The 23,732-nt window shown below is 41.6% G+C and overlaps 1 protein-coding gene across 1 annotated transcript in view; it reads left to right on the forward strand.

Annotated features, from left to right (window-relative positions):
- The first annotated feature begins 1,159 nt into the window (after positions 1-1,159).
- col21a1 (collagen, type XXI, alpha 1) overlaps positions 1,160-23,732 on the forward strand; it is a 35,059-nt gene continuing 12,486 nt past the window's right edge. Inside the window, exons 1-6 of the mRNA XM_077495511.1 lie at positions 1,160-1,272; positions 17,789-17,913; positions 19,103-19,663; positions 19,837-20,002; positions 20,757-20,985; positions 23,440-23,613. Coding sequence (XP_077351637.1) covers positions 17,817-17,913; positions 19,103-19,663; positions 19,837-20,002; positions 20,757-20,985; positions 23,440-23,613 — 1,227 coding nt within the window. The 5' untranslated portion in view covers positions 1,160-1,272; positions 17,789-17,816. The remainder of the gene's footprint in view (positions 1,273-17,788; positions 17,914-19,102; positions 19,664-19,836; positions 20,003-20,756; positions 20,986-23,439; positions 23,614-23,732) is intronic.

The following is a 23,732-nucleotide window of genomic DNA, read 5'->3' on the forward strand; positions in this document are numbered from 1 at the left end:
TAATGACCTTCATCAGCATAATATAACTCATTAAAGGTAACATAGTAACTAACTTTATAAGCGTAATACATCCACAGCATCCATAATTAACTGCATAAGCACAATACAACCATAACATCCATAGTAACTGCATAAGCATAATACGCCCATAACATAATGACACCCTGACCTTCATCAACATAATAACTTATCATAGGGGACATAATTAATAACTGTATAAGCACATCCATAAAATCCATAGTAACTGCATAAGAAGAATACATCCATATCCATGGATGTAGGCTATGCATGATGCAGCGCAACAAATGTGTTGTCATGACCTCCGTAAGCATAATAAATCATTATAAGTGACATAGTAACTAACTGTATAAGCATAATACATCCATAACATCCATAGTAACTGCATAAGCATAATACATCCATAACATAATGACACCCTGACCTTCATCAGCATAATAATTCATCATAGGGGACATAGTAAATAACTTTATAAGCTGAATACAGCCATAAAATCCATAGTAACTGCATAAGCATAATACTGTATATCCAGAACACAATGACCCAACCCAAAACAGTCACCTATGACCCAGTAACTCAAATCCCAATTATAACAGTATTTAAATCAGGTCCATTGTGCCAATGCAGTCAGCACTAATGAGTACATCCATTAGTAGTAGTACAGTACTTAGTACCAATGAATTACGAAGGAATATATTTTAATGCCTTTAAAGACTTTTGCGTGGAAAACAACAAAAGCTTGCTAATCAAAGCATATGGATAAATTATTGTTTGTCATTTATGCTGATCAATGTATGTGCAATTCAGCAAAAAGACTCCAAATTGTGGGTTGATCTCATGCTTGTCTTCGAGAAATGTCCATGTTCTCTGGTTATGCCCTCAGCAAACCGCAGTTCCAAACCCACAACACTTGGAAGGAGACTGCTCTCATTACTATTATTTTCCTTCTGGACAGTCAGAGATGGGCTGTCTGTTGTACAATTTCATGCTCTCCTTATCGCCTTCTCTTTCCACCCGTGGTAATTGAGGCTGGCGCTATGCCAGCGAGAGTGTGGGGTGAGGGGGGTGGAGAGCAGGAAGAAGAAGGACAGAAGCACAGGCGACTGAGGGAGGGCCTTCGTTCATTCACGAGACAAAACCTGCGTTTCTTCATGCACTTTCTGACAATCCTGGACTGGGAACAGTAATGATCGCTCATCTCTCTTAATGAGAAGGATTAACAGGAATTCCCACTATTTCTTGGAACGCTAACAGGTAACATCTTGCAGACATTTGGGATGCACTGACACCTGTATTTGGGGAGTTTTTATATGCATGGTGCATGTGTCAAAGGAATCAGTGCAGGCTGTTTTGTGTTTACACATACTAATGCAAAAGTTGTCAGTGTTATTGAATTGTATTGTGGCTAACAAAATGTCACTTTTGATTTGAGTCATTAAGTGCAGTTATCAGCACCTTGTATATGCAGCTCAAAAATGCATGGAATTATCTGCATTATTATTATTTTTTTTCCTGCTATCAATAATCTAATTTTTGGATTGGATTTCTTCATTCACCTTTTCAAATATATATATATATATATATATGTATGTATATATATATATATATATATATATGTATATATATATATATATATATATATATATATATATATATATATATATATATATATATACTTCTGGAAGTTGTGTAGATCTCAAAGGAGAATGACTAACATAAGCTGGCTTTCCTCCTTTGTTGCTTGAAGAATTTGGCAGCAGTAAATCTCCATGATCTTGGCCGCGGTTCAGCAACAGAAGTTGTTGATTTTGGAATAGAATGGTTTTCTTTTGCCAAATTTACTTCAGATACATGCTTTGTAAGCTCAGTAGGGCAAGTGGATTTAAGCTTTGGTTATTACTACTCAAAATACAGATACAGTACTAAGTGAATACAACTCTTCTGGGCCTAATAGTTCAAATGTTGCATTACAGTAGGCCATATAAACTGTATGTTAGAATTTACACCGATCTGATCATCTGGATCGGGATCGGCCGATATTTACCATTTTATTCAAAATCAGTGATGGAATGTCTTAATTTGCCCGATTGATTAATAACGCCATTGATCCCGCACAAACGGTCGACTGTAAATTCAAATTTTTCTTTTGTATTGTTTTATTGCTGCATCTTCTCCAAACGTTGATCGCTGATCGTAATAGTCCAAAAAAAAAAAAAAAAAGAAATCCTGTTCGTGCAAAGCCCACTGTAAATACATCTCACACTACACTGCAGTCATTTTTTAGACTTAGTCTACAGCAGTGTTTCTCAAATAATGGGGCGCGAGGCTTCGTCAAGGGAGGGCGCGTTTGACCTCGGGGAACATGCTTTTTCGATTTTTTTTTTTTTTTACTGTCTTACAATAAAGTGCAATTGCACCTCCACTACATTCGGGGGCAGTGGCGCTCATTGGCTCATTGAGTGTGCGCAGGGAGCATTTGCTCAGTGGTGTAGGGGTTTTTGCACACGGCACAGAGTACGAGTATGAAGTGTAGGCACGAAGTGTAGCAGACCCTCAAGTGACACCATAAAAACTATTTAACAGGGATGAGAAGACAGGCGGAGAGCTAGACGGAGATAATTACATATATTTTTTTAGATTTATATTATAGTCGTGTGTGTGTGGGGGGGGGGGGGGGGGGGGGGGTGATATGTTTTCTTCTTCCTAGGGGGTGCATGACAGAAAATAATTGAGAAGCACTGGTCTACAGTTACATCTCCCAAGTGGCAAAAATGGTACGGTTCGGAATTTATGTATTTATCTTGTAAAATAGGACTAAAAAAAAAATCTAGCAAAATTTGAAGTTTGAATGGCCATGCAGAGGGCGGCACGGTGAGTGACCGGTTAGCACGTCCGCCTCACAGTTCTGAGGACTCAGGTTCGAGTCCAGGCTCCGGCCTTCCTGGGTGGAGTTTGCATGGGTGGAGTTTGCATTGGGGACTCCGGTCTCCTCTCACATTCCAAAGACATGCATGGCGGGTTAATTGGGGGCTCTGAATTGTCCCTAGGTGTGTGTGTGAGTGTGGTTGGTTGGTTGTCTCTGTGTGCCTTGCGATTGGCTGGCAACCAGTCATGGGTGTACCCCGCCTACTACCCAGAGCCAGCTGAGATAGGCTCCAGCACCCTTGTTTATTTGTTTATTCCACAATTTCACAAAAATCACAAACCATAAATACAATTACACATCCGTGCGTTCAACAAGTCTTCTTACATCGGAATATGTATATCTGCGACCCTTGTGAGGATTAAGAGGTCAAGAAAATGGATGGATGGATGGATGGATGGATGGATGGATGGATGGATGGATGGATGGATGGATGGATGGATGGATGGATGGATGGATGGATGGATGGATGGATGGATGGCCATGCAGGTCACAGGAGATGGCAGCAAACTTCAGCTTAGTCAAAACATAACTGATTAAGCGCGACAGGATAAGTGATTGAAAATGAATGAATGAATGAATGGATGAATGAATGAATGAATGAATGAATGAATGAATGAATGAATGAATGAATGAATATCTTACAGCCCTTCAATTTATCATCCACCCATTCATTTTCTATAGCACGTATCCTCATTTGGGTCTCGCCTGACTGAGTTTTGTGACAGTTGAAGATGTTAAAATATGATTTGAAATGTTTGCTGACAGTTTGAACAACTTGGAAGTCAACCGCATCGTCACAGAACGGATTGTCTTTCATTTTAGAGGTTCCACTGTGATATCATTTCAAATGTGACAAACTGTTATTACTCCCAAAAATAATTCTGGACCAGCTGGATGTTAAATAGTGATTTACAGTAGACTTTTCAAAGGGATGACTAAGTAGATGTTGCAGTCATTGCTGGAATTTCTTCTTCGACATTTGAATGGAACCCAAGTTTGGATTTCATTAGGTCATTTTCAGACCAAAGCAAGGTAGTTTGGCCCCCAAAACAATCCAAATGTTTGTTTCGCTGTAGGTATACATTTTAATGAAATGTAACGCAGCACAAGCGCACGAGCCTCTTCTTTGCTGTACGTAAGATACACTCGCTCATCATGAAGCAGACCTACATGTGTTTGGAACTGGTGGAGAGTTGAGAATTTAACTGTCCGACGGTGTAAATGAATTCCATGTGGTTTGAGCAGAGGTGTAGAAACACTGCATTTGGAGAAAGTCATCGGAGGGGAAAGTCGTCCAGGCTGCACCTTGCCAACGAGGGGGTTTTCCAGCAGTCTCCCCCAAATCTCTAGTGGGGAAAATTCAGAATAAAATGGCTTTCACAACCAGTTGAAGCATGTTCAAGTGTGTCTCTTCAGTACTGAGTGAACATTGTGGAAAAACGGAGTCATGTTAATTCTGCAACCCCTCCTTTGCTTGAACAGAAATGGATCAACTCTCAAGGCTAAGGGTGAAATCTCAGCTACTGTTTACTTGATCTTGATGTGACATGTCTGAAATGAGATTTACACTATTGCCATTTATATGCAAACGGGACCTGTTCCAGAAGTCCCGCCTTTTACAGTACATTGCAGAATATCTGTTCCTCATTTGCAACTGCTTCCTTTAAGCATGTCAGCAGTTTCTCTCTTCCACATGTTTGAAGCTGTCATCTAATAGGGAGACCGCAGAAACGACTTCGATGATCGAATGTCTGCTGTCGGCTCACATGCAACTCATTCATCAGCTTGCGTATTACATTGCAGCTCCAATTTCATGCGTTTGGACGTCAAAATGAAACCACATTATGTTCAATGTTGTTCGTAGCATACGCAGTGAAGTTGAAATTGAGTCTTGCGTAATTACAGCTGAGTGATGTTGAAGGGCAATGCCAATATTTTTACTGTATCACACATTTTTAAGCATTATTTGTTGAATGCTTGAATATATATATATATATTGTAAGGGAAATCGGTCCAATTAATTATTAAATCAACAATTGTTAATTATTAAATTAATAATCAATTGGCTCATTAATTGAAGGAGACTCAAACTTAATATTTAAATTAAGTTGAGCTTGCCTGCGGAGCACCACATCTCTTTTTGATAATTTTATCAGGATAACAGATGAGAACCTCGTTGAATCAGTCATTAAAATGAAGGTTGTGCCCTTACTACAATTTTGTGAGTTCTTTGTTCAGCTTAGAGGTCACTATAAATTGTTGAAACACACACACAGTAAACCAGGGGTTGAGTTTTGTGCACGTTTATTCTCTAACCTAGGTGGGATAATCTACTTAGAATTTCAAGAAGCAAAACTAACTACTATGATAGGAAATGAAACGAGAACTAAAATAATAAAAAAAATAATCAAAGGAGAAGAAAAGAAGAAAAGAGAAACGGTCTTAACCAAGGTGATAGACTTCTTAAATCAAACCAACATGGGACCCACAATCAACCTAGTTTGCACCAATTTGTACTAGGGCAAAGGCCTGCAAAGTTGCACTTACAGATGGGGTTGGTCTGAGAAGCAGGACCCTGGATGGAGACTCGCCAAGCTCGTTTGAAGAAGGGATGAAGAAGGTTCAGTTCAGGAGAGGGAGAGACAGGTCGTCCGGCTGGCCAACTGAGCGTCACGGGGTCAACCTGCTGGCTGGGACGGGCCCTTTTTGGTTTGAGGCCTAGTGTGCCTGGAAAGGCACCATCCGTTTGAGCCTTGTGCAGGGACCAAAAGCAGCGTGTTTCGCTGCGCCTGTCGCTACACGCGATGGCTTCTGTGCGTTGCCGTGTGCTGGAGGTTAAGCTAGCTGGGCTAGCCCTTTGTCTGGCAGCCGCGCCGATGGAGACCAGGAAGGAGCCAAGGAGCAGCGAAGAAGCGGGAGCCAAAGAGCAGCGGAGAAGAGGCGGAAGAGAGAGAGCAGCACGCAGGGAGTGTGCTTTTAAATTGGGAAGGCGGCGGCCTCCACACCAGGGGGGCCGGTGAGACCACAGTGGAAAGTTACCAGCTTAGAGAAGGTTTTGGTAGAGACTAATCAGATTGAATCTGGATCCCATGTTTGTTGAAATTCTAAGGTCAGAATTCAATCAATGCAACACGTACAATTGAATACCTCAAATGAAATGTTACCTAGCTTACACTGTTAAAACGTGCATACACATGAAAGTTTAGTGGAGAATCTGCCACTGCAATGGAACATTTTCATGACATTTCATGGAGTCAACATTTCACAAATGGCAAACATAACATTTCATAATTCATTGTTCTGTTGCAAAATAAGAAAGTCAAGTTTCTAAGAAGGCTTTTACAGTCCTGATTTGTGTGTGTGTGCGCGTGCGCGTGTCAATCAGAGCATTTGTCTGTTTGTGGGGGATGTTCTTGTGCTCCCCACCCCCCACAGTGGCATGTTCAGGCCACAGGAGCTCAATTCCTTTGGAACTGAGGTTGCAAAAAGTTACAACCGGCCGATAATCGTTACAGATCCTCCCTTTGGCGATGGAAACGTTCTTCGACAGAACGTTTCGGTCGGCACTTCTAGACGTGGCATCGGCAGGTGGACAGGTGAAGCACAACAATGCAGTTACCAGAGTACAAAGTTGGTGCAAACCCACCCCTCCCCTCCCTTTGCTAAAGCTAGACTCGGCAGTTGGCTATGATGTTATCTTTCCCTCTAGGTCTACACAACGTGTCGTGTATAGAGTGGAAGGGGAAAGTAACAGACGCAACAGGAGAAGAACACGAGAGTGAAAAATAGAAGTCCAATAGTTGTCTAAAGGCCTGTGTAGGAATGTCATGTCAATGTGACTGAAAGGGGGCACTTTCGGTTCTTACTATGACTTTGGATCTTCCTAGGGCAAAAGAAAGCTGTATTAAGGGAGCATGCAGGCCGAGAAGACGTTCTCACAACTGAGCTGTTGATGTATCAAACAGATTAGTGCAGCATGTCAAGTCTCAGCGCGGTCACACCTTGCGTGTGAGCGTGCTCTGGTTGGGACACCGAGAAGAAACAAACTGTCTCGTGGTTAGTTTGGTTCAGCTTAGCGTGATGCTAGGCAGATTGAGGACCAGCGTAGTCCTTTTGGTTGTTTTGTCGGGAGACGGTAGATTGGTAATTTGTTTGCTACGCGTTGTTAGGCAAAAGGAATCTCGGTCGTGACTCGCGTGTTTTGCCATTTTAAAGTTAACGGTGTTTGGACTAACAGCGTTAACAGTTAAGGTTCTTATTTTAAATAAGAAGCTAATAAAAGCAGTAGCTAAAAGCACATTTCTTACCAATCGCTTTAGTCGTTTGGGGAGTCTGCTGAAGATCATTTGAGTCACTGTACACTTTCTAGGAAGTTTGTTTATGCACATGGTGTCATACGTATGAGTGCAGGTGTGCGAATGGGTGAAGCACAAATTTAATTGGCTATTCAATGGCGTTATGGCGGTTAGGTTTGGCCCTAGCCACTTTAAATATGTCGTTAGCGCATTCATACACAACAGCAGCAAAAATGTGTTAGCCATTAGGCGCCAGGGTGTCTGAAACCACTGTTTGGAAAGGGACCGTTTGAGTCCTGCATCAGTTGGAAAGGCAAATGCACCCATAGGTGCCTGATGGGTGGGAGCCAAAAGCTCCAAGTCATCTTGAGGATGAACCACAGGAAGAATCACAAGTGTATCTTGTACCTGCTGATGATGGTCAACAAAGATGGGCGAGGTTCGTCCCTCAATTGTAACCAAGGAAGTGAGGTCATGGAGGTTGGACCTGACTGGCTGGTCCAGTCTTGTTGTGATGACCTCCCTTTGACAGCTATGTGTCATGTCATGGGCGTATGATGTCATGACCCCCCCTTCGGCTACGTGGAGCCACGAACAGCAGAGACGTGCGGTCCACGGAGGAGCAAGAAGAAAGCCCATGACAGGAAGCAAAAGGTGACCACTAAAAGCGAATGTCTTGGCATGAACAAGTGAGCCGTCGACAGGCGAACGAGGAAGGCACGCGGCGGCGGTGAGCCACACAATGAGCAAAAGCAAGAGAAGAACAATGGACTGCAAGTTCATTGAAATCAGATAAGTGTTGTTGAGCACAAAGGCTGACAACGTGTGGCCCAAAAGAAGTACTGCAGGCGCGAAAGCGGGGGCAGTGAATGGCAGGGCAGTGGCGCGCACCATCTGCATTGCAAGGGTGGGCAGGGTGGGTAACAAATTGCTCAGAAATAGGCACAACGCGCCAAGCAGATTGCAAAGAGCACCCACTGTGTTGTTTGGGTTGTTCGGTGACAATTTCAAGTGCGATTTCAAGTTCAAAGTCCGCGGTGAAGCTGAATGGTTTGCTTCAAAAGTGAGGACAACGGCCTCAATTTGTGTCATGCATAGCTCAGAGGTGCAATCCAAGTCGCGTTCCGTAAGGTGGCAGAGTTGCACACCCTGAGTGGGACGTTCAACTTGGCCGAGGGGAGAGCTGGTGTTGCGAAGGTGACCTCCTGAGGGCATCTCGGGGACAACAGGCATGGTCCCCCCTTGAGTTGGGTGAGAGTCCTGGTGTGAGTTTTGTACCCTCAGAACAGGTTCACAAGAAGTCTCTGTTAGGCTTACCGCATAACAATTGGCAGTTTTGGTCAGCGGTGCTGCAGGCAGAGGCTGCCGCACCTGTGACCAGATTTTGCGTCGGTCGTAATCTATCAGGGGCTTGAAGCGGCCCAGCAGATCTTGACCAATGAGGAGCGGGACTGATTCCACCGCAGACACGTACACAGGGTGGACCAATTTGTGTGGTCCAATCGTCCAGTGTAACGTTGCCATGGAGTCCAGATGGGTGTTAGTCAGTGCAAATGCACCGATCTCCAATGAGCAGTGGTTGACGCGGAGCGTCCGGCCACTGTTCTTCAGCATGGCTTGAAGTTGGTTGAAGAGCGTGTTGGACATTACTGTAATGTCAGCGCCAGGATCAACCAAAGCGTCATAGTCTAATGTTTGTTCAAGTGTCGTCCTCAAATAGAACTTACGTGATGCACCTTTAATCTTGAGGTTACCTAAGAGCTGTTTGAATGGTTGATTCGACTCGGTAACAGGTGCACTGGCAGAAGGCAAAGAAGGTGCTGGATCCAGTTGGACTGAAAGAACGGTGTTGTCCGACACCTCTGGCTCATTGATGGCTGTCGGCTGACTGTCGTTGGACAATTTGCGCAGCCCATCAAGAACTTTTGTCCAGATGCTGCTGTCAATTGAGGAGTCACCTGACGTGGATGGGGGCTCCTGAGGGCTATTTGTGCGGGGAGGTTTCTTTTTGCGAGGTTTTGTTTTCGCAAAGGGTTTCTCCCGTTCACAACCACGGCTGGAGCTATGACTCAACCGCGCAGGTGCACTGCGGCCGTACTGGTGCTGCTGATGAGAACCATTTTGAGGCCGTTGTGCAGGATTTGATGGGGAAGCGGCGATGTCATCGTCGCTTTGCTGTGATTCGGACTGTCGTTCGACCTCGTCTGAACCACCTGCAACATGGTAAACAGAGGATTCCACTGATTTAGCAGCGTTTTCGCGTAAAAACACAAAGGCCTTGGATGCAAGTTCACGTAGCTCTAGGCTACTTAGCGTGCGAGGACAAGTTGTCACACCCAAGAGGCGGCTTGTGTTTGGGTGGAGGTTGTTCAAAAATAGTGTTTTGAATTCTACCTGTTCTTCCATGTTGGGTTCGTTACGATGCCCAAAGTATGCCTTGCGCAGGCGACTATAATACAGGCTGGGTGATTCCTTTCGGCCTTGTTTTACTGACCAGGCAGCAAGAAAGCTCATTGCTGATACTGGGCCATCAAATTCACGAGACAATGCGTGACATAGTGCTCGATAATCATTCAAGATGTGGATCGGCTGGCGGTCGATCCAATCACTCACTTCTCGAGTGGACGTCAATTTCATGAGGTAAATCTTGTCTTCCGTTGTTGCCTGTGGGAATCTCCTCAAATGAAAATCAAGGTCTTTGAGGTACACAGAAGTGTTATCAGAGCAATCTTGTTTTGGCTGAAATTTCTGAATGTGCTTGGCAATCGTGTCTAACTCTTTTGTAGACATGCCTGGTTGCGCCACATGATGAGGTGAAGAAGCATCTGCTTGTTGAGCAGGAGAAGGAAGGTTGGCAGCAACTGGAGACGCACAAGAAGGCGTGGCGCCTAGCGGGGGTGCCGAAACAAGAAGTGTGCTTCTTGGTGGAAGCACAGAGACAGGTGAGCTTGCTCCTCTCAGTGACACTGCAGAGGGAGGGGGCCCCCGCGTGTGTTGAGCGGCAATTGGAGAAGTGCTTGCCATGGAGCGAGTGGGAACCGGAAGTGGCACAGGTGGCTGAGAAGCAGGTCCAAGATTTGCAGAGGAAGTCTGCAGCACATCAGACAACGTGGCAGCGTCTGAAAAAGGAACAGGTGCGTGCACCACAAGTGGATCAAAATGCAAAGGAGAGTTCACCTGAGACAGGTCCTGAACGGGGACCTCCAAAGCAGTGGTTTGGGACGGTGTCAATGGACACCTGGTGTTACCTTGTGGGACTTGCTGCAATTTTGATTCAGCCCGGGATGACTCGTCATCCCGGCCAGTGTTGAAGGATGGATGCTGCAATCGCCGGAGTTTTTCTTCCATTGCCATCAACTGAGATTTCAAGCGAAACGTCTGCCTTTTTCCTTCAATGCGTTCATTTTTCAAAAGTCTAATCTTTTGAGTTAATTCCGCAATTTCATCATTCGCGAGAGCTAGCAAGTACTTGTCAAATTCATGCTCAGTTTGGAGATCAATCCAATGGGCTTCAGTGTGCTGATTTGATAGTTCTGCAATGCATTCTTTTAGCTCACGAATTTCAGATGTGGCATTATGCCAATTTTGTTCATGCGTGCGGGCAGTTTGTGTACTCACTTTAAGTTCCTGTGTCAATTTTGTAACTTGGTTTCCCAAGTTCACGCGGTCAGATTCATGCAACCATGCTTCCAACTCTGTTAGCTTGCTGCTAACTTGGGCGTGAATTTGCTGTTCTGCTGTCAGAACGCTTTTCACTTGTTCGAGTTCATGGTCACTCAATTTCCACCTAGCCACTAAATTCACCATTAGTCGGCTGAGGATTTGTGCCATATCTTCGTGGGTTAACGACCCTTGTTGAGCGTCGCAAACGAGTTGCGCAATGTTGGTGTCAAGAATCTCTGCGCTAGCGCTGGCTGTCGCGTCGGCATAGCCTGGAATGAGATTGTTAGTCACGGTCGCAAGGGCATTTTCCAAAGCATCCATTGTTAAAAGTAGCGTTATGATATCAAAGATATGCGTAAGCTCACTTTACTCAATTTGGAAGGACTAATTGTTAGCCAATTAGACAATGCTGGAAATGCTTAATGCTTAAAGATTGGCTTTTTGGGCCCAATTAGTTGATTCAAAATGTTTTACCAAAATTCTTAAGGCACAGATTAAAGGATGGTATCCAAATATGTTACCAATTATTTTAAATGGCAATGCATTAAATAATTGAGGACCCTCAACAAAGTATTGTGTTAAGCAATTTAGTCTGTTAAATTACTATTAACCACAGCATACGTTTGAGGTTACAGGTTTTAGGAAACAAAAGTCTACTAAGGACAGTCACATTAAATTAAAATTACATTTAATTCAATAGAGGTTTCCAAAAGTGCCTAAAAATTGGGTAAACACTTTTACTACAACGAGAAAAGCTATACACTACTAGTTGAGTGTTGCTTTTAATTAAAACAAAATTAAGTACTTGAAAACGGTAGTTAATTATTTAAACAAACTCTTTGGTTAGTCAATAATTAAAGTTATCAAGCGTTTTAATTTTGTTGGCAAAAGTTCCTCGACTGCGGTACCGTGAATAGCCACAGGAGGACGCCGTCGGCGTTTCAAACGCAACGAGGCTCCTGTGTGTAGTATAGAGTCGTACTTTTGTTCGATCAATAAAGTTTTATGACTTTACCGCATAGACAAAACAACTCCGTCGCTCGTAAGTGACACAGAATGTGTCTTAAAACGAGTATTTAAATACCTTGCACAAGTTTTAAAATCGTAGCACTTGGCAAGCAAAGTTGTTAGCAAGACGCCGCTAACGTAAACTTTGTCAATAAGTGGCACGTCACCGGAAGTTGCGCGTGCGTGTGTCGCCAGCTGTCAATCTGTCAAACACGTTAAATTCACTCCTTACGGATAATCGCGCGTGTTGTTATGCGCGGCACTGACGCCGAATTATCAAGAAGACACTAATAATTATAATTTAAATAAATCAAGGAGCGGAAACCACAGAAACGTTTTAATTCCCACGGGTTTATATCGCGATACTAAGGACTCGCGTCGAGGGGAAAGAGAAAACTACTACTTCCTGTAAGACGGTGTTAATTCATTAAACACGACGGAATTAATGAAGATTAAAAAGTGCAAAACGTACAAAAATATTAATCCTAAACTCAGTGTTAACACTTGGTGAAACAGGAGTAGGAAAAATATTATAATGTAACGTTTAAGAGTGGCGAAGACACGTGATGTTAAATTGTCTTAAATCCAGTAAGAATCATAGATTAGGACGGTACAGTAGTAATTTAAATCCCTCGATTAGTTTCAAATCACGGTAACTTGATTATTTAAATTATAAAGTGCTTTGAATGCGATGTTGAAGAAGGCAGACAGTGGGCTCACGGGGGGGAGGGGGGCTGTGATGTGTCCCTCTTCACACGTGTTGCGAGAAGGCAGGAGTCAACTATACTGGCTGTAGTTTGGCAGCTGGCCGTGTAGCAATATGAATATTAAGCAAACAGTAGACTATAAGTGTTAATCAGATGGACATCTAATTCCAACAATTTAAGCAAACTATATTACTAGTGTTTCAATGCTACAATTTGGCAGAGACTGGGCTCTCAGTGGGGGGTCACGTGGTGAGATGTGATCCTCTTGGGGGCCCCAGCCAAATGAGGAGCGACTTGGAAGTCTGGCCGTTGGGCCCGCCCCTCAAATTAGTTTATTGGTCGACTGGTTTCAAGGGGTGGTTACCTGAATCCCAGTTAAGTTAAGGATACGCCTCCAAAGATGGCGGATCTTAACACGTGTGTTTTACACAAAAGGCTAGCAGTTTTAGCACCATGTGCCTTACGCTAAGCCCGACAAAAGGGAGTCAACTTAACACCTTGAGAAGTGTGCTGTGACTCAAATGGTGGTCTGAATGCAGAATTTCGTGCACTAGACTATTTCCTCAGCCTAAAGGCTTGTAACGTAATCAGGTAGCTAAGCTGATTGCGCCACGTGAGGTTTGGAATATATTTTTAACCCAATCAGAATTCGTGACGAGTTAGAAAAAACATTCCCAGGCCTAAAAAGTTTTGCATGCAATAGAAAAAATGTGATCGTTACTCTTCCACTTTGGTGTGTGTAACATTCACATAGTCGACAAATTCATTCTCTTCTCAATAACTAGTCGTTAGACTGTTATTTAGCGCTTCAAATACACTGCTTTTATACAGCGGATTGGCTCTGGCATAAAGTTGTAGTTAGGTTGCTATGGAAACGAGCTGAAATTTTCCCAGAAGAACACGCTGCACTAAGCTGTTTTTGGATTGTTACATGTGTGTGTTTCACAAAATATGTAACATAAATTGGCCTCACCAAAGGGGCACCATTATGTAAGGGAAATCGGTCCAATTAATTATTAAATCAACAATTGTTAATTATTAAATTAATAATCAATTGGCTCATTAATTGAAGGAGACTCAAACTTAATATTTAAATTAAGTTGAGCTTGCCTGCGGAGCACCACATCTCTTTTTGATAATTTTATCAGGATAACAGATGAGAACCTCGTTGAATCAGTCATTAAAATGAAGGTTGTGCCCTTACTACAATTTTGTGAGTTCTTTGTTCAGCTTAGAGGTCACTATAAATTGTTGAAACACACACACAGTAAACCAGGGGTTGAGTTTTGTGCACGTTTATTCTCTAACCTAGGTGGGATAATCTACTTAGAATTTCAAGAAGCAAAACTAACTACTATGATAGGAAATGAAACGAGAACTAAAATAATAAAAAAAATAATCAAAGGAGAAGAAAAGAAGAAAAGAGAAACGGTCTTAACCAAGGTGATAGACTTCTTAAATCAAACCAACATGGGACCCACAATCAACCTAGTTTGCACCAATTTGTACTAGGGCAAAGGCCTGCAAAGTTGCACTTACAGATGGGGTTGGTCTGAGAAGCAGGACCCTGGATGGAGACTCGCCAAGCTCGTTTGAAGAAGGGATGAAGAAGGTTCAGTTCAGGAGAGGGAGAGACAGGTCGTCCGGCTGGCCAACTGAGCGTCACGGGGTCAACCTGCTGGCTGGGACGGGCCCTTTTTGGTTTGAGGCCTAGTGTGCCTGGAAAGGCACCATCCGTTTGAGCCTTGTGCAGGGACCAAAAGCAGCGTGTTTCGCTGCGCCTGTCGCTACACGCGATGGCTTCTGTGCGTTGCCGTGTGCTGGAGGTTAAGCTAGCTGGGCTAGCCCTTTGTCTGGCAGCCGCGCCGATGGAGACCAGGAAGGAGCCAAGGAGCAGCGAAGAAGCGGGAGCCAAAGAGCAGCGGAGAAGAGGCGGAAGAGAGAGAGCAGCACGCAGGGAGTGTGCTTTTAAATTGGGAAGGCGGCGGCCTCCACACCAGGGGGGCCGGTGAGACCACAGTGGAAAGTTACCAGCTTAGAGAAGGTTTTGGTAGAGACTAATCAGATTGAATCTGGATCCCATGTTTGTTGAAATTCTAAGGTCAGAATTCAATCAATGCAACACGTACAATTGAATACCTCAAATGAAATGTTACCTAGCTTACACTGTTAAAACGTGCATACACATGAAAGTTTAGTGGAGAATCTGCCACTGCAATGGAACATTTTCATGACATTTCATGGAGTCAACATTTCACAAATGGCAAACATAACATTTCATAATTCATTGTTCTGTTGCAAAATAAGAAAGTCAAGTTTCTAAGAAGGCTTTTACAGTCCTGATTTGTGTGTGTGTGCGCGTGCGCGTGTCAATCAGAGCATTTGTCTGTTTGTGGGGGATGTTCTTGTGCTCCCCACCCCCCACAGTGGCATGTTCAGGCCACAGGAGCTCAATTCCTTTGGAACTGAGGTTGCAAAAAGTTACAACCGGCCGATAATCGTTACAATATATATATATATTTTTTGACAAGTGCTCTATTAGGTTCATGTAGAACTCCTGCAGTAATTTCCTGCATTTCAGAGACACTCCGCTTAGTAGCTAAATGCCATAATCATGTAATTATGATGTCAAAATGTGGTATAAGAAATGCGGAAAACACAGAGTGATCACAGGTCTGGCTTAAGGTTTATTGTCCTTGAAACATGAGATTTAAACTACATTTTAAAATGTGGTAATATAAGTGGAGTTTGAGCCAGTGATTGAGAAAACATTAATGGAGCAAAGTCATTAGAATGGCAAAAACAGCTTATTTGCATTGCATATTTGGTAATGGTGTATTTTGTTAGCACTCCTGTCTCACAGATAGAAGGTTTTAAACTTCAGTCTATGAAGTTTGTATGCTCTCCCTGTGCTTATGTGAGTTTCTACCTAAAATCCGTGAACATGCATACTGCATATACATTTTAGATTGGTGCGAATAAGACACTATAAGCTTGTTTCCCCGATGACAGCGAGACAACTACTGTGCTTGATCTCAACAAATTACACTCAAAATAGACACCATTTCTAGATTTTAGGTATCAAAAGAGGCCAAGTATTAGTGTGCCAACTTTGCCAAATCAGCATAAGCAACAGGTAATGTACTGTAATGGAATATTTTTGATCAATATGCATGCTTGTGAGATACTTCATGTCACTTGCGTGATGCTAAATGATTACCTTGGACCAAGACAAGGCTTATAAGTTTAATTTGATACAAAATTGATTGATTGATTTTTTTTTTTTAAGGATCACTTTAAACTACTGTATGTTTGGACACGTTTTAAGATGTTTTTTCATCTGGTTTCCATTCAAATATGAAAAAAAAAGAAAGATTCAGATGACATTAACAGCCTAGAGCAGAGGGTGTAGGCGTGCACTGCTGAAAAATCATTTCAGCAGAAATTGTATTGGGAAATGGTTGCATAAGTGTTGACTACAGAGCCTTTGGGATTCTTATAGTAAAACGCAAACAGATTTAGAGTAAAATGAAGATGGTTGTAGAAGGCCTGACGTTGTCAGAAATCAGCAAGCTACTTTCACAATTCCTTCCTAGCCAAATGGTGCATCAGTGCATTTTCTATGTGTCCTGCTGCAGCCTCTGACATTCCGTTATTTGAGTGTAGACTCTGACTTACCCTTAGATATGAAGCTGAGTCTAAATGTTAGCCACTATGTACACAATTACAAGTCGCTTCACAGTAAAAACAAGAAGAATAGTTCTGCCGTGAATAAGTTGGCAAAAGGGTGAGTGGTTAATATTTTAGGTTTGAATCTGTGTTCCGGCCTTCCTGTGTCCACTTTGCATGTTGTTTGAATGTGGGATTAAGATTGGGTGCCCTCTGAAAAACCCGGCAAGCGTAGGGAGACCTGCAGACAATTTCATCATACCACTAAAGATGTTTTATTTGAATACCGGAATGCTAAACAGGAGGGAAAAAACACCTAACATTTTGGAAAATGTTTAGGACAAGTATTGGCAACAAATTTATTAGGGAATTATTTATAAATCTTGGATGAAGTGTGTTCTCAGATTTAAAGGATGAACTGATAATCCCACAGGAAACAGTGAGCACTAGTTCAAGGGTAATTGTGGTTTCGAGGTTCAATAGACCATTCATTTAGTACAGTTGACAGTGTCATGTGAGGATGTGCTGGATAACGTCAGAAAGGAAAAATGCTTTAGTGCGCTAAGGCGTTGAGAGCTGAGAAACAGGATTGATGTGGGTCTGAACTGAAGTCATCGGCAAAGAAGAGAGTTGAATCGAATTCACTTCCAGACTTTCTGATAGCCGGCTGGCAGAGAAATGATTGTAATTTCCGTGCATGATAACAGCGCTGGGAAAGGTACTTCCACAATGTAGTACATACTGTATTGCTGTCATATGGAAACTAATGACACGACAAACTGGGAAACAGAAATACTGTACCTGTTAAAAAAAAAAAAAAAAAAAAAAAGCAGGATGGTGGATTTTGAAGTTGTGATACTACATCCGGAGGAGCCAGATTAACGGGTAGACTTCAACTCTCATGACATCCGTAACTTACAACAGGACAGAGAGCTTAAACTCATTTTCTCCCAATAACGTGTAAATACGTTTGTTTTTTTAATGTTTTAAGTGTCCCAAAGACGTATTTATACGTTTTTTTTGTTTTCTTTTATACTAGAGCATAAAAAGGCTTTGATGCAGCCTCTCAACTGCAGATAATGCTTGCAGAAATGGTAGTTATTACACAAATGGCCAGCAGGTGGCAGAATAGCAATGGAGATCAACCAGGGCCATGTTGGAAAAAAAAAAAGCTCAATTACTCACAATTCTAAATAGATTTGTGAAGATGGATTAAACTTAGTTATATTCTAATGCTGCACAACGGAAACAGATAGAAATATACTTTTTTTTCATGATGAAAGAAGAAACTTTAATCTTTTTTTTGAGAGGTTCCATGCTTTTATAGCAATAGAACACAATATTCTGTGGGCCTTGCAAAATCAGTCAAAATCCAGGAAAACAGCCGGGAGCGAACAGGATTGCTTCTGTGAAAATGGCTGGGAGTGAATGAGTTAAAAAGATGGCTTATAAAGTGACCATTGGGAAAGACCTTATTAAGATGTTTTCCCCTTTCTCAACAGGTGCAACTGGAATTAGTGCTGCTACACTATGGGTTACAAAGTAACATCCATGCCTTGTGTCTTAAGATGCCTGTGTTTCATACTTCTTCATTGGTTTAACGCAGCCCAAGACGAAGACCTAAGAAGTAAGTAACTTTTGTTTTAACAAGAGGTTAATTTAAAGATCATTTAACGGCACAAATTTTTTTAATGCGCATTTATTGACCAACATAGCAACATAGCAGACAGATTTTGTATTTTGCAATTTAAATATGTGCAGAATTTCACAAGTTACTTAATTTTAAACAATAGATAGCTCTTAATATGAAAAGAAAAATGCACTGAGCTGTCCCCGTCTTACAAATGCAATTATGCCATCTCGTGGCAGAAAAATGACTTAAACACAAATCAATATCACACTCTTTTTTTTTTTTTTTTTTTACAGTACAATACATCCTTTTAATTATATAATAATTAATTATATAATAATAAATTATATAATAATAATAATAATAATAATAATAATAATAATAATAATAATAAGGCTTTTTTAATCAATATTTATAGCCCACCAAAATTGAAGGGCACCTGTTATATGTTAATTCTTTCGACACTTAATGTTATAAGGCTGTCTTCAACATTTTTTTGATCCACTGCATACTTGCATTGCATCCTCCTAACCCTAACCCTAACCCTAAACCTTTTTCTAATCAGTTAATTACTTGCAGAATTTAAAATGAAAAACAAAATGACGCCAGTAGTTTGACATGAACAAATATTCTGAATGTCATACGCAAACATTTATTAAATGGTTTGCTTTAATGCGTGGTTATATTTCAAACACAACCTGTGCTATCTTTAACATAACCATCTGCTGTCAAACTAAAGGAAAATCTGTGGTCAAAATTAATAGTGTGATTAATCTGCGTTAATATATGATTTATGCAATGTTTTTTGTGATTAATCAATAAGTTAACACGAACTTTGACAGCACTAATTTTAACTCTGTTCTATGAATTATTATGAAATTACTGTATCAATGACTAAAATATGCAGCCATATTTCTTAGTTTAACATTTTTCCACTTTTATGTAAACAAGAGTATGACAACTTAGAAAAAAAATATTTTGTTGTACATGTTATTGTACATTAAGAACAGATATAAAATTGCGATTAATCGTGAGTTAACTATTAAAGTCATGCGATTAATCACGATAAAAAAAATTAATTGCTTGACACCCCTAGTTTTAACTTGTCTTCCATACAGCAAAACTACCAGCAAACCGAATGTATTGAAAATCAGCTCGCTAAGGTTTTGCTTTTTGTCTTCCTCAGGTTGTAGGACCGCGGCAGGTGATTTGGTATTTATTGTCGATGGTTCTTGGAGTGTTGAAGATGTCAACTTTGAAATAGTAAAGCGGTGGCTTGTAAACATAACCAAAAACTTCAATATTGGACAGAAATTTACCCAAATTGGTGTAGTCCAGTACACCGATGATCCCATTTTAGAAATACCTCTGGGGAAGTATCAGACAAATAAAGATCTCATCAGAGCGATGGAATCCATCGAGTACATGGGAGGAAACACGAGGACTGGCACGGCCATCGAGTTTGCCACAGACAAACTGTTTGGCCTCTCTGAGCGTGGCCCAATGGGAGTGTCCCGTATCGCAGTTGTCCTCACCGACGGGAAGTCGCAAGACGAGGTTTTGAAGGCAGCAGAGGCCGCGAGAAAAAAAGGAGTGATTTTGTTTGCGATTGGTGTAGGGTCAGAAACAGAGGAAGCACAGTTGAGAGCCATCGCAAACAAGCCTTTTTCAACGTATGTCTTCTCTGTTGAGGACTACAAAGGTATCTCCAGGATCATACAAGTCATACGACAAAAACTGTGTGAAGGTAAGTAAACGCTCATTTAGAGGCTACTTGCACAACTCAGAAAAAAATTGGCAGATCATTTGTTCAGGAAATATTGAGTTTCAGGCTTTGTTGAGAGCTTTTCAATTTAGTCAAAGAACGTGACTACTTAAATATCAATTGAGCTGTTCAGTTTTTGTGTCCTCATTTTTCAGAGACTGTTTGTCCTGCGAGAATACGTATCGATTCCAGAGATGAAAAAGGATTTGATATCCTATTACATTTAAATTTGGCTAAAAAAGCCAAGAAAATAAAAGGGACATATCATAGCACTAAGGCCTATGAGGTGACATCTCGTATTGACTTGAGTGAAGCTACAAGGTGATCATTTCACTTTTATTCTTTCTGCATTGTCCTTTGTGTGTTTAAAGACCCAGTGTGTAGTCCGTAGCGCCATTGAGTGGTCAAAAAACACCATGAGAAGCACGCAGGAGCACGCACACTACGGTAGCTCAGACAGACCACATTTCATGAGCCTACCACCAATTCTTATTTTGCGTGAGCAAACAAGCATCTTGGCAAGCTACAGTAACTTGGCAGCCGTTGTGAAGCCCGGCGAGCGTCGCCGAAAGACAGAGCGCGCCGGAATTAGCTGGAGCAGCTAACAAGGGCGACTAGCGGGAGTTATAGCGGGAGCTATAGGCTGGAGTGGCTAACAAGAACGGCTAGCAGGAGGAGCTAGTAAAACAAACAAACAAACAAAAAAAAACTAGTAAAAGCTTGTGAGAGTAAAACAGAAAATGACAAGTGACGGGCCAGAATCACAAGAGTTAGTGACGGCCACCTGCAGCTGCGGAAAATAAGCTGCAGTCTTTGGCTATCCGTAGCAGGAAGATGGCAGCGAAACATGGCGGCTCTAGTAAGGTGAGACTACCATGTAATATAATTAATCGATACTAGACCTACAATTATATATAGATAAAAAATATGTTTATGCAATACAACATAATTTTTGCATACTATTGACATAAACGGTTGTTTTTTAAAATGAATGTATTATTAGTTCACCATTCGATGGCGCTAGGGATCGCTCAATGTCCTTTTAAAGCTGAGGTAAACTAATTTGATATTTCAGGACACTTTTCCCCGATGGCCTGCCACCATCATATGTATTTGTTGCCACTCTGAGATACAAGGGATCGGTAGCATTGGAAGAGTGGGACCTGTGGAGGGTCCAGACGCGTGACGGGAGACCTCAAATGGCAGTGACCCTAAATGGACTTGATGGCACCGTCCAGTTCACTACAACCAGTCACTCACTAAGCGGGACGCAAACGGTTACATTTTCACGGAACACTGCAATGGTATGTAGATGTGTAGGATGGGTGGTGAGCTGGGGGCTACCTCAGTTGATTTTGAGTGTGAAGCAGCCTGTTCGCCAGCCATTCACATCGATTGACAATTTTGAGTTCTCAATGACCCCAATATGCATGTTTGGGATGTGCGAACAGATGTGCTAACCACTTTTTCCACTGAACCTCTCCACTGTTCAACCAAACTATATATACCGGTAATAATCACTTTTTAAAATAATTTGTTTTATTTGGTTTCAAATAGCTACCTAACTTAGTCTCAAATAAAAAATCTTATTGTTGGCATTAAAAAAATAAGCTCATTATAACCCTGTTATCAGAGGCTCCTTGTTGTCTGTCAAGCCCAAAGGAGAAAGCCTGTTTAAAAGTTCAACTGGAACGGGTTAATGTTTATAGCAGTTGTGCTTAACTTGAGGCACCTTGTAGCGCCCTACTTGTAGAGTTCATTAGCACACAGTTCAGAAGACTGGATGGGTCAGTTAAAATCACGACTGCTCAAACGTGTGTTAGGAGAAAGCAAACGGAGTGCGGGTGCGCCCACCATTTCCCCTGCACTTAAAAAAAATACAGTGGAATGAATATTTGAGCTTTGAACGTGACCAGCTGGTAATACAATATGAAAGACTTCAAAACAGTTGTTCGAAGAATAACAGAATAGTGCTGGAGGCGCCAGTAAATGGAGGCGCTGATGGATTTTGACACGTAGAACCGCAACATTTCGCTACTTTCGCTTAATGATTTTGACATGTACAGTACGATGACATGTGAATGCAATCCACTTGCACTGTGACCTATACGGAAATGGACATTTTACAATTAAAAAAAAAAGTATATTTTCTCATATATTTCTATTTCATTAGATTATAGCTTTCTATCTTGTCTCACTTTTATATTTATAATAGTGCTGTCAAACGAAATGTTTTAATCTGATTAATCACACTTTTAAATTTTGATTAATCACGATTAATTAGCTAAATTACTGGCGTATTTGCGTAATATAAAATAAATACAAAGTACCGTAATATTTTGACATTAACACATTTCATTATCTGAATGTCATTTGCAAACATTGATTAAATGCATGTACGCAATTGCATGCATGCGTGTATTGCTCAAAACGTAACAGCATCATAACAATTGGGTGCAATTCAGCAATTAATTAAACGCAAATTACTTTTGTTTTATCTAAAGTCCTGTCGGGGTGTTTTTGAAAGCAAAATTTACCACCGAGCACGCCAACTGGAGTCACCCCGCTCATTTTGGAACAACAGGCATAGGAAATGCCGTGCATTGACCTCATCACTGACCTGTGCAGCCTTCAATGTAACCATCCACGGTTACGTTCAATGCTCAAGTGCGGTCCAAAAAAATAGTGCGATTAATCTGCGTTAATATGTGATTAATTTAACTTTTTCTGTGATTAATTAATCTATTAACGCTTTAACTTTGACAGCCCTAATTTATAAACTAATAACATTATGATAGAAAAGAGCATCTTTGAATCTTTTTTTTCTTTTAATCTTAGTTTCATGTTTTATGTACAAGGAGACTATTTACTACTGTTTTCATTGCTTTGGTTACATACTGTAGATAATGTGACGTGTCAAGTTTTTCCTCTGCTATATCAACTATCCATTTATTGTGATTCGTTGCCTTGAGCATTTTATCACAATAGTATCCCATGTTACACTGCTACCCACTCCAATTCATTCGTAAGAATATCGCGTGGTGCTACCACCTAAAAATAAGGCAGGGTGTTTCAACTCCAGAAACCGAATATGGGTCCTCGCCCTATATCGGCTACACTGATTGACTGTAATCGTGGAGGGGTAGTGAGGAGGTCGCTTAACTGTTTTATTGACTTAAATTCACACTGATGTTAGATGCAAAATGAAAGACAATTTCCTTTGAAACCATGAAACAGAAGTTGTTATATCAGAAATAAAAATACATTTAGATGCAATATGCATAATTGTGAACATCTTGAGCTGCTTTATTTTCTCTAATCATTACTCCCATTTTTTTTTTTCTCGTAATAATTTCCTGTTGGGGCGGCACGGTGGATGACTGGTTAGCACGTCCGCCTCTCAGTTCTGAGGACTCGGGTTCGAGTCCAGGCTCCGGCCTTCCTGGGTGGAGTTTGCATGTTCTCCCCGTGCCTGCGTGGGTCTTCTTCGGGTACTCCGTTCTCCTCCCACATTCCAAAGACATGCATGGCAGGTTGATTCGGCGCTCGGAATTGTCCCTAGGTGTGCTTGTGGGTGTGGATAGTTGTTTGTCTCTGAGTGCCCTGCGATTGGCTGGCGACCAGTTCAGTGTGTACTGGCCAGAGCCAGCTGAGATAGGCTCCAGCACCCCCGCGACCCTTGTGAGGAATAAGTGGTCAAGAAAATGGATGGATGGATGGAATTTTCTGTTGTTTTTCCTTTCATTTTACGCCCAAAGAAACTATTTGATGAGAAATGGCACCAACTACGACTGCTGGTCACTGAGGAGGATGTCACCCTTTACGTTGATGACCTGGAAATCGAAACCTTGTCTTTGGAGCCTCCTGTTGGAATTTTCATCAATGGGAAAACTCAAGTTGGAAAATATGTCAGTAAAGAAACAACAGCACCGGTAAGAATTCTCAGACTGTTAAAACATATTTTTTGGGTAACTTGCTAACAAAAACAGCAGCACCTGTCTGCTTTACTTGCCTCCCCTGCAAGGAGAATGGATGCATCAATGAAGCCCTC

Source organism: Festucalex cinctus, chromosome 14 (genome assembly GCF_051991245.1).
Source record: "Festucalex cinctus isolate MCC-2025b chromosome 14, RoL_Fcin_1.0, whole genome shotgun sequence".
NCBI classification, from domain to species: Eukaryota; Metazoa; Chordata; class Actinopteri; order Syngnathiformes; family Syngnathidae; genus Festucalex; species Festucalex cinctus.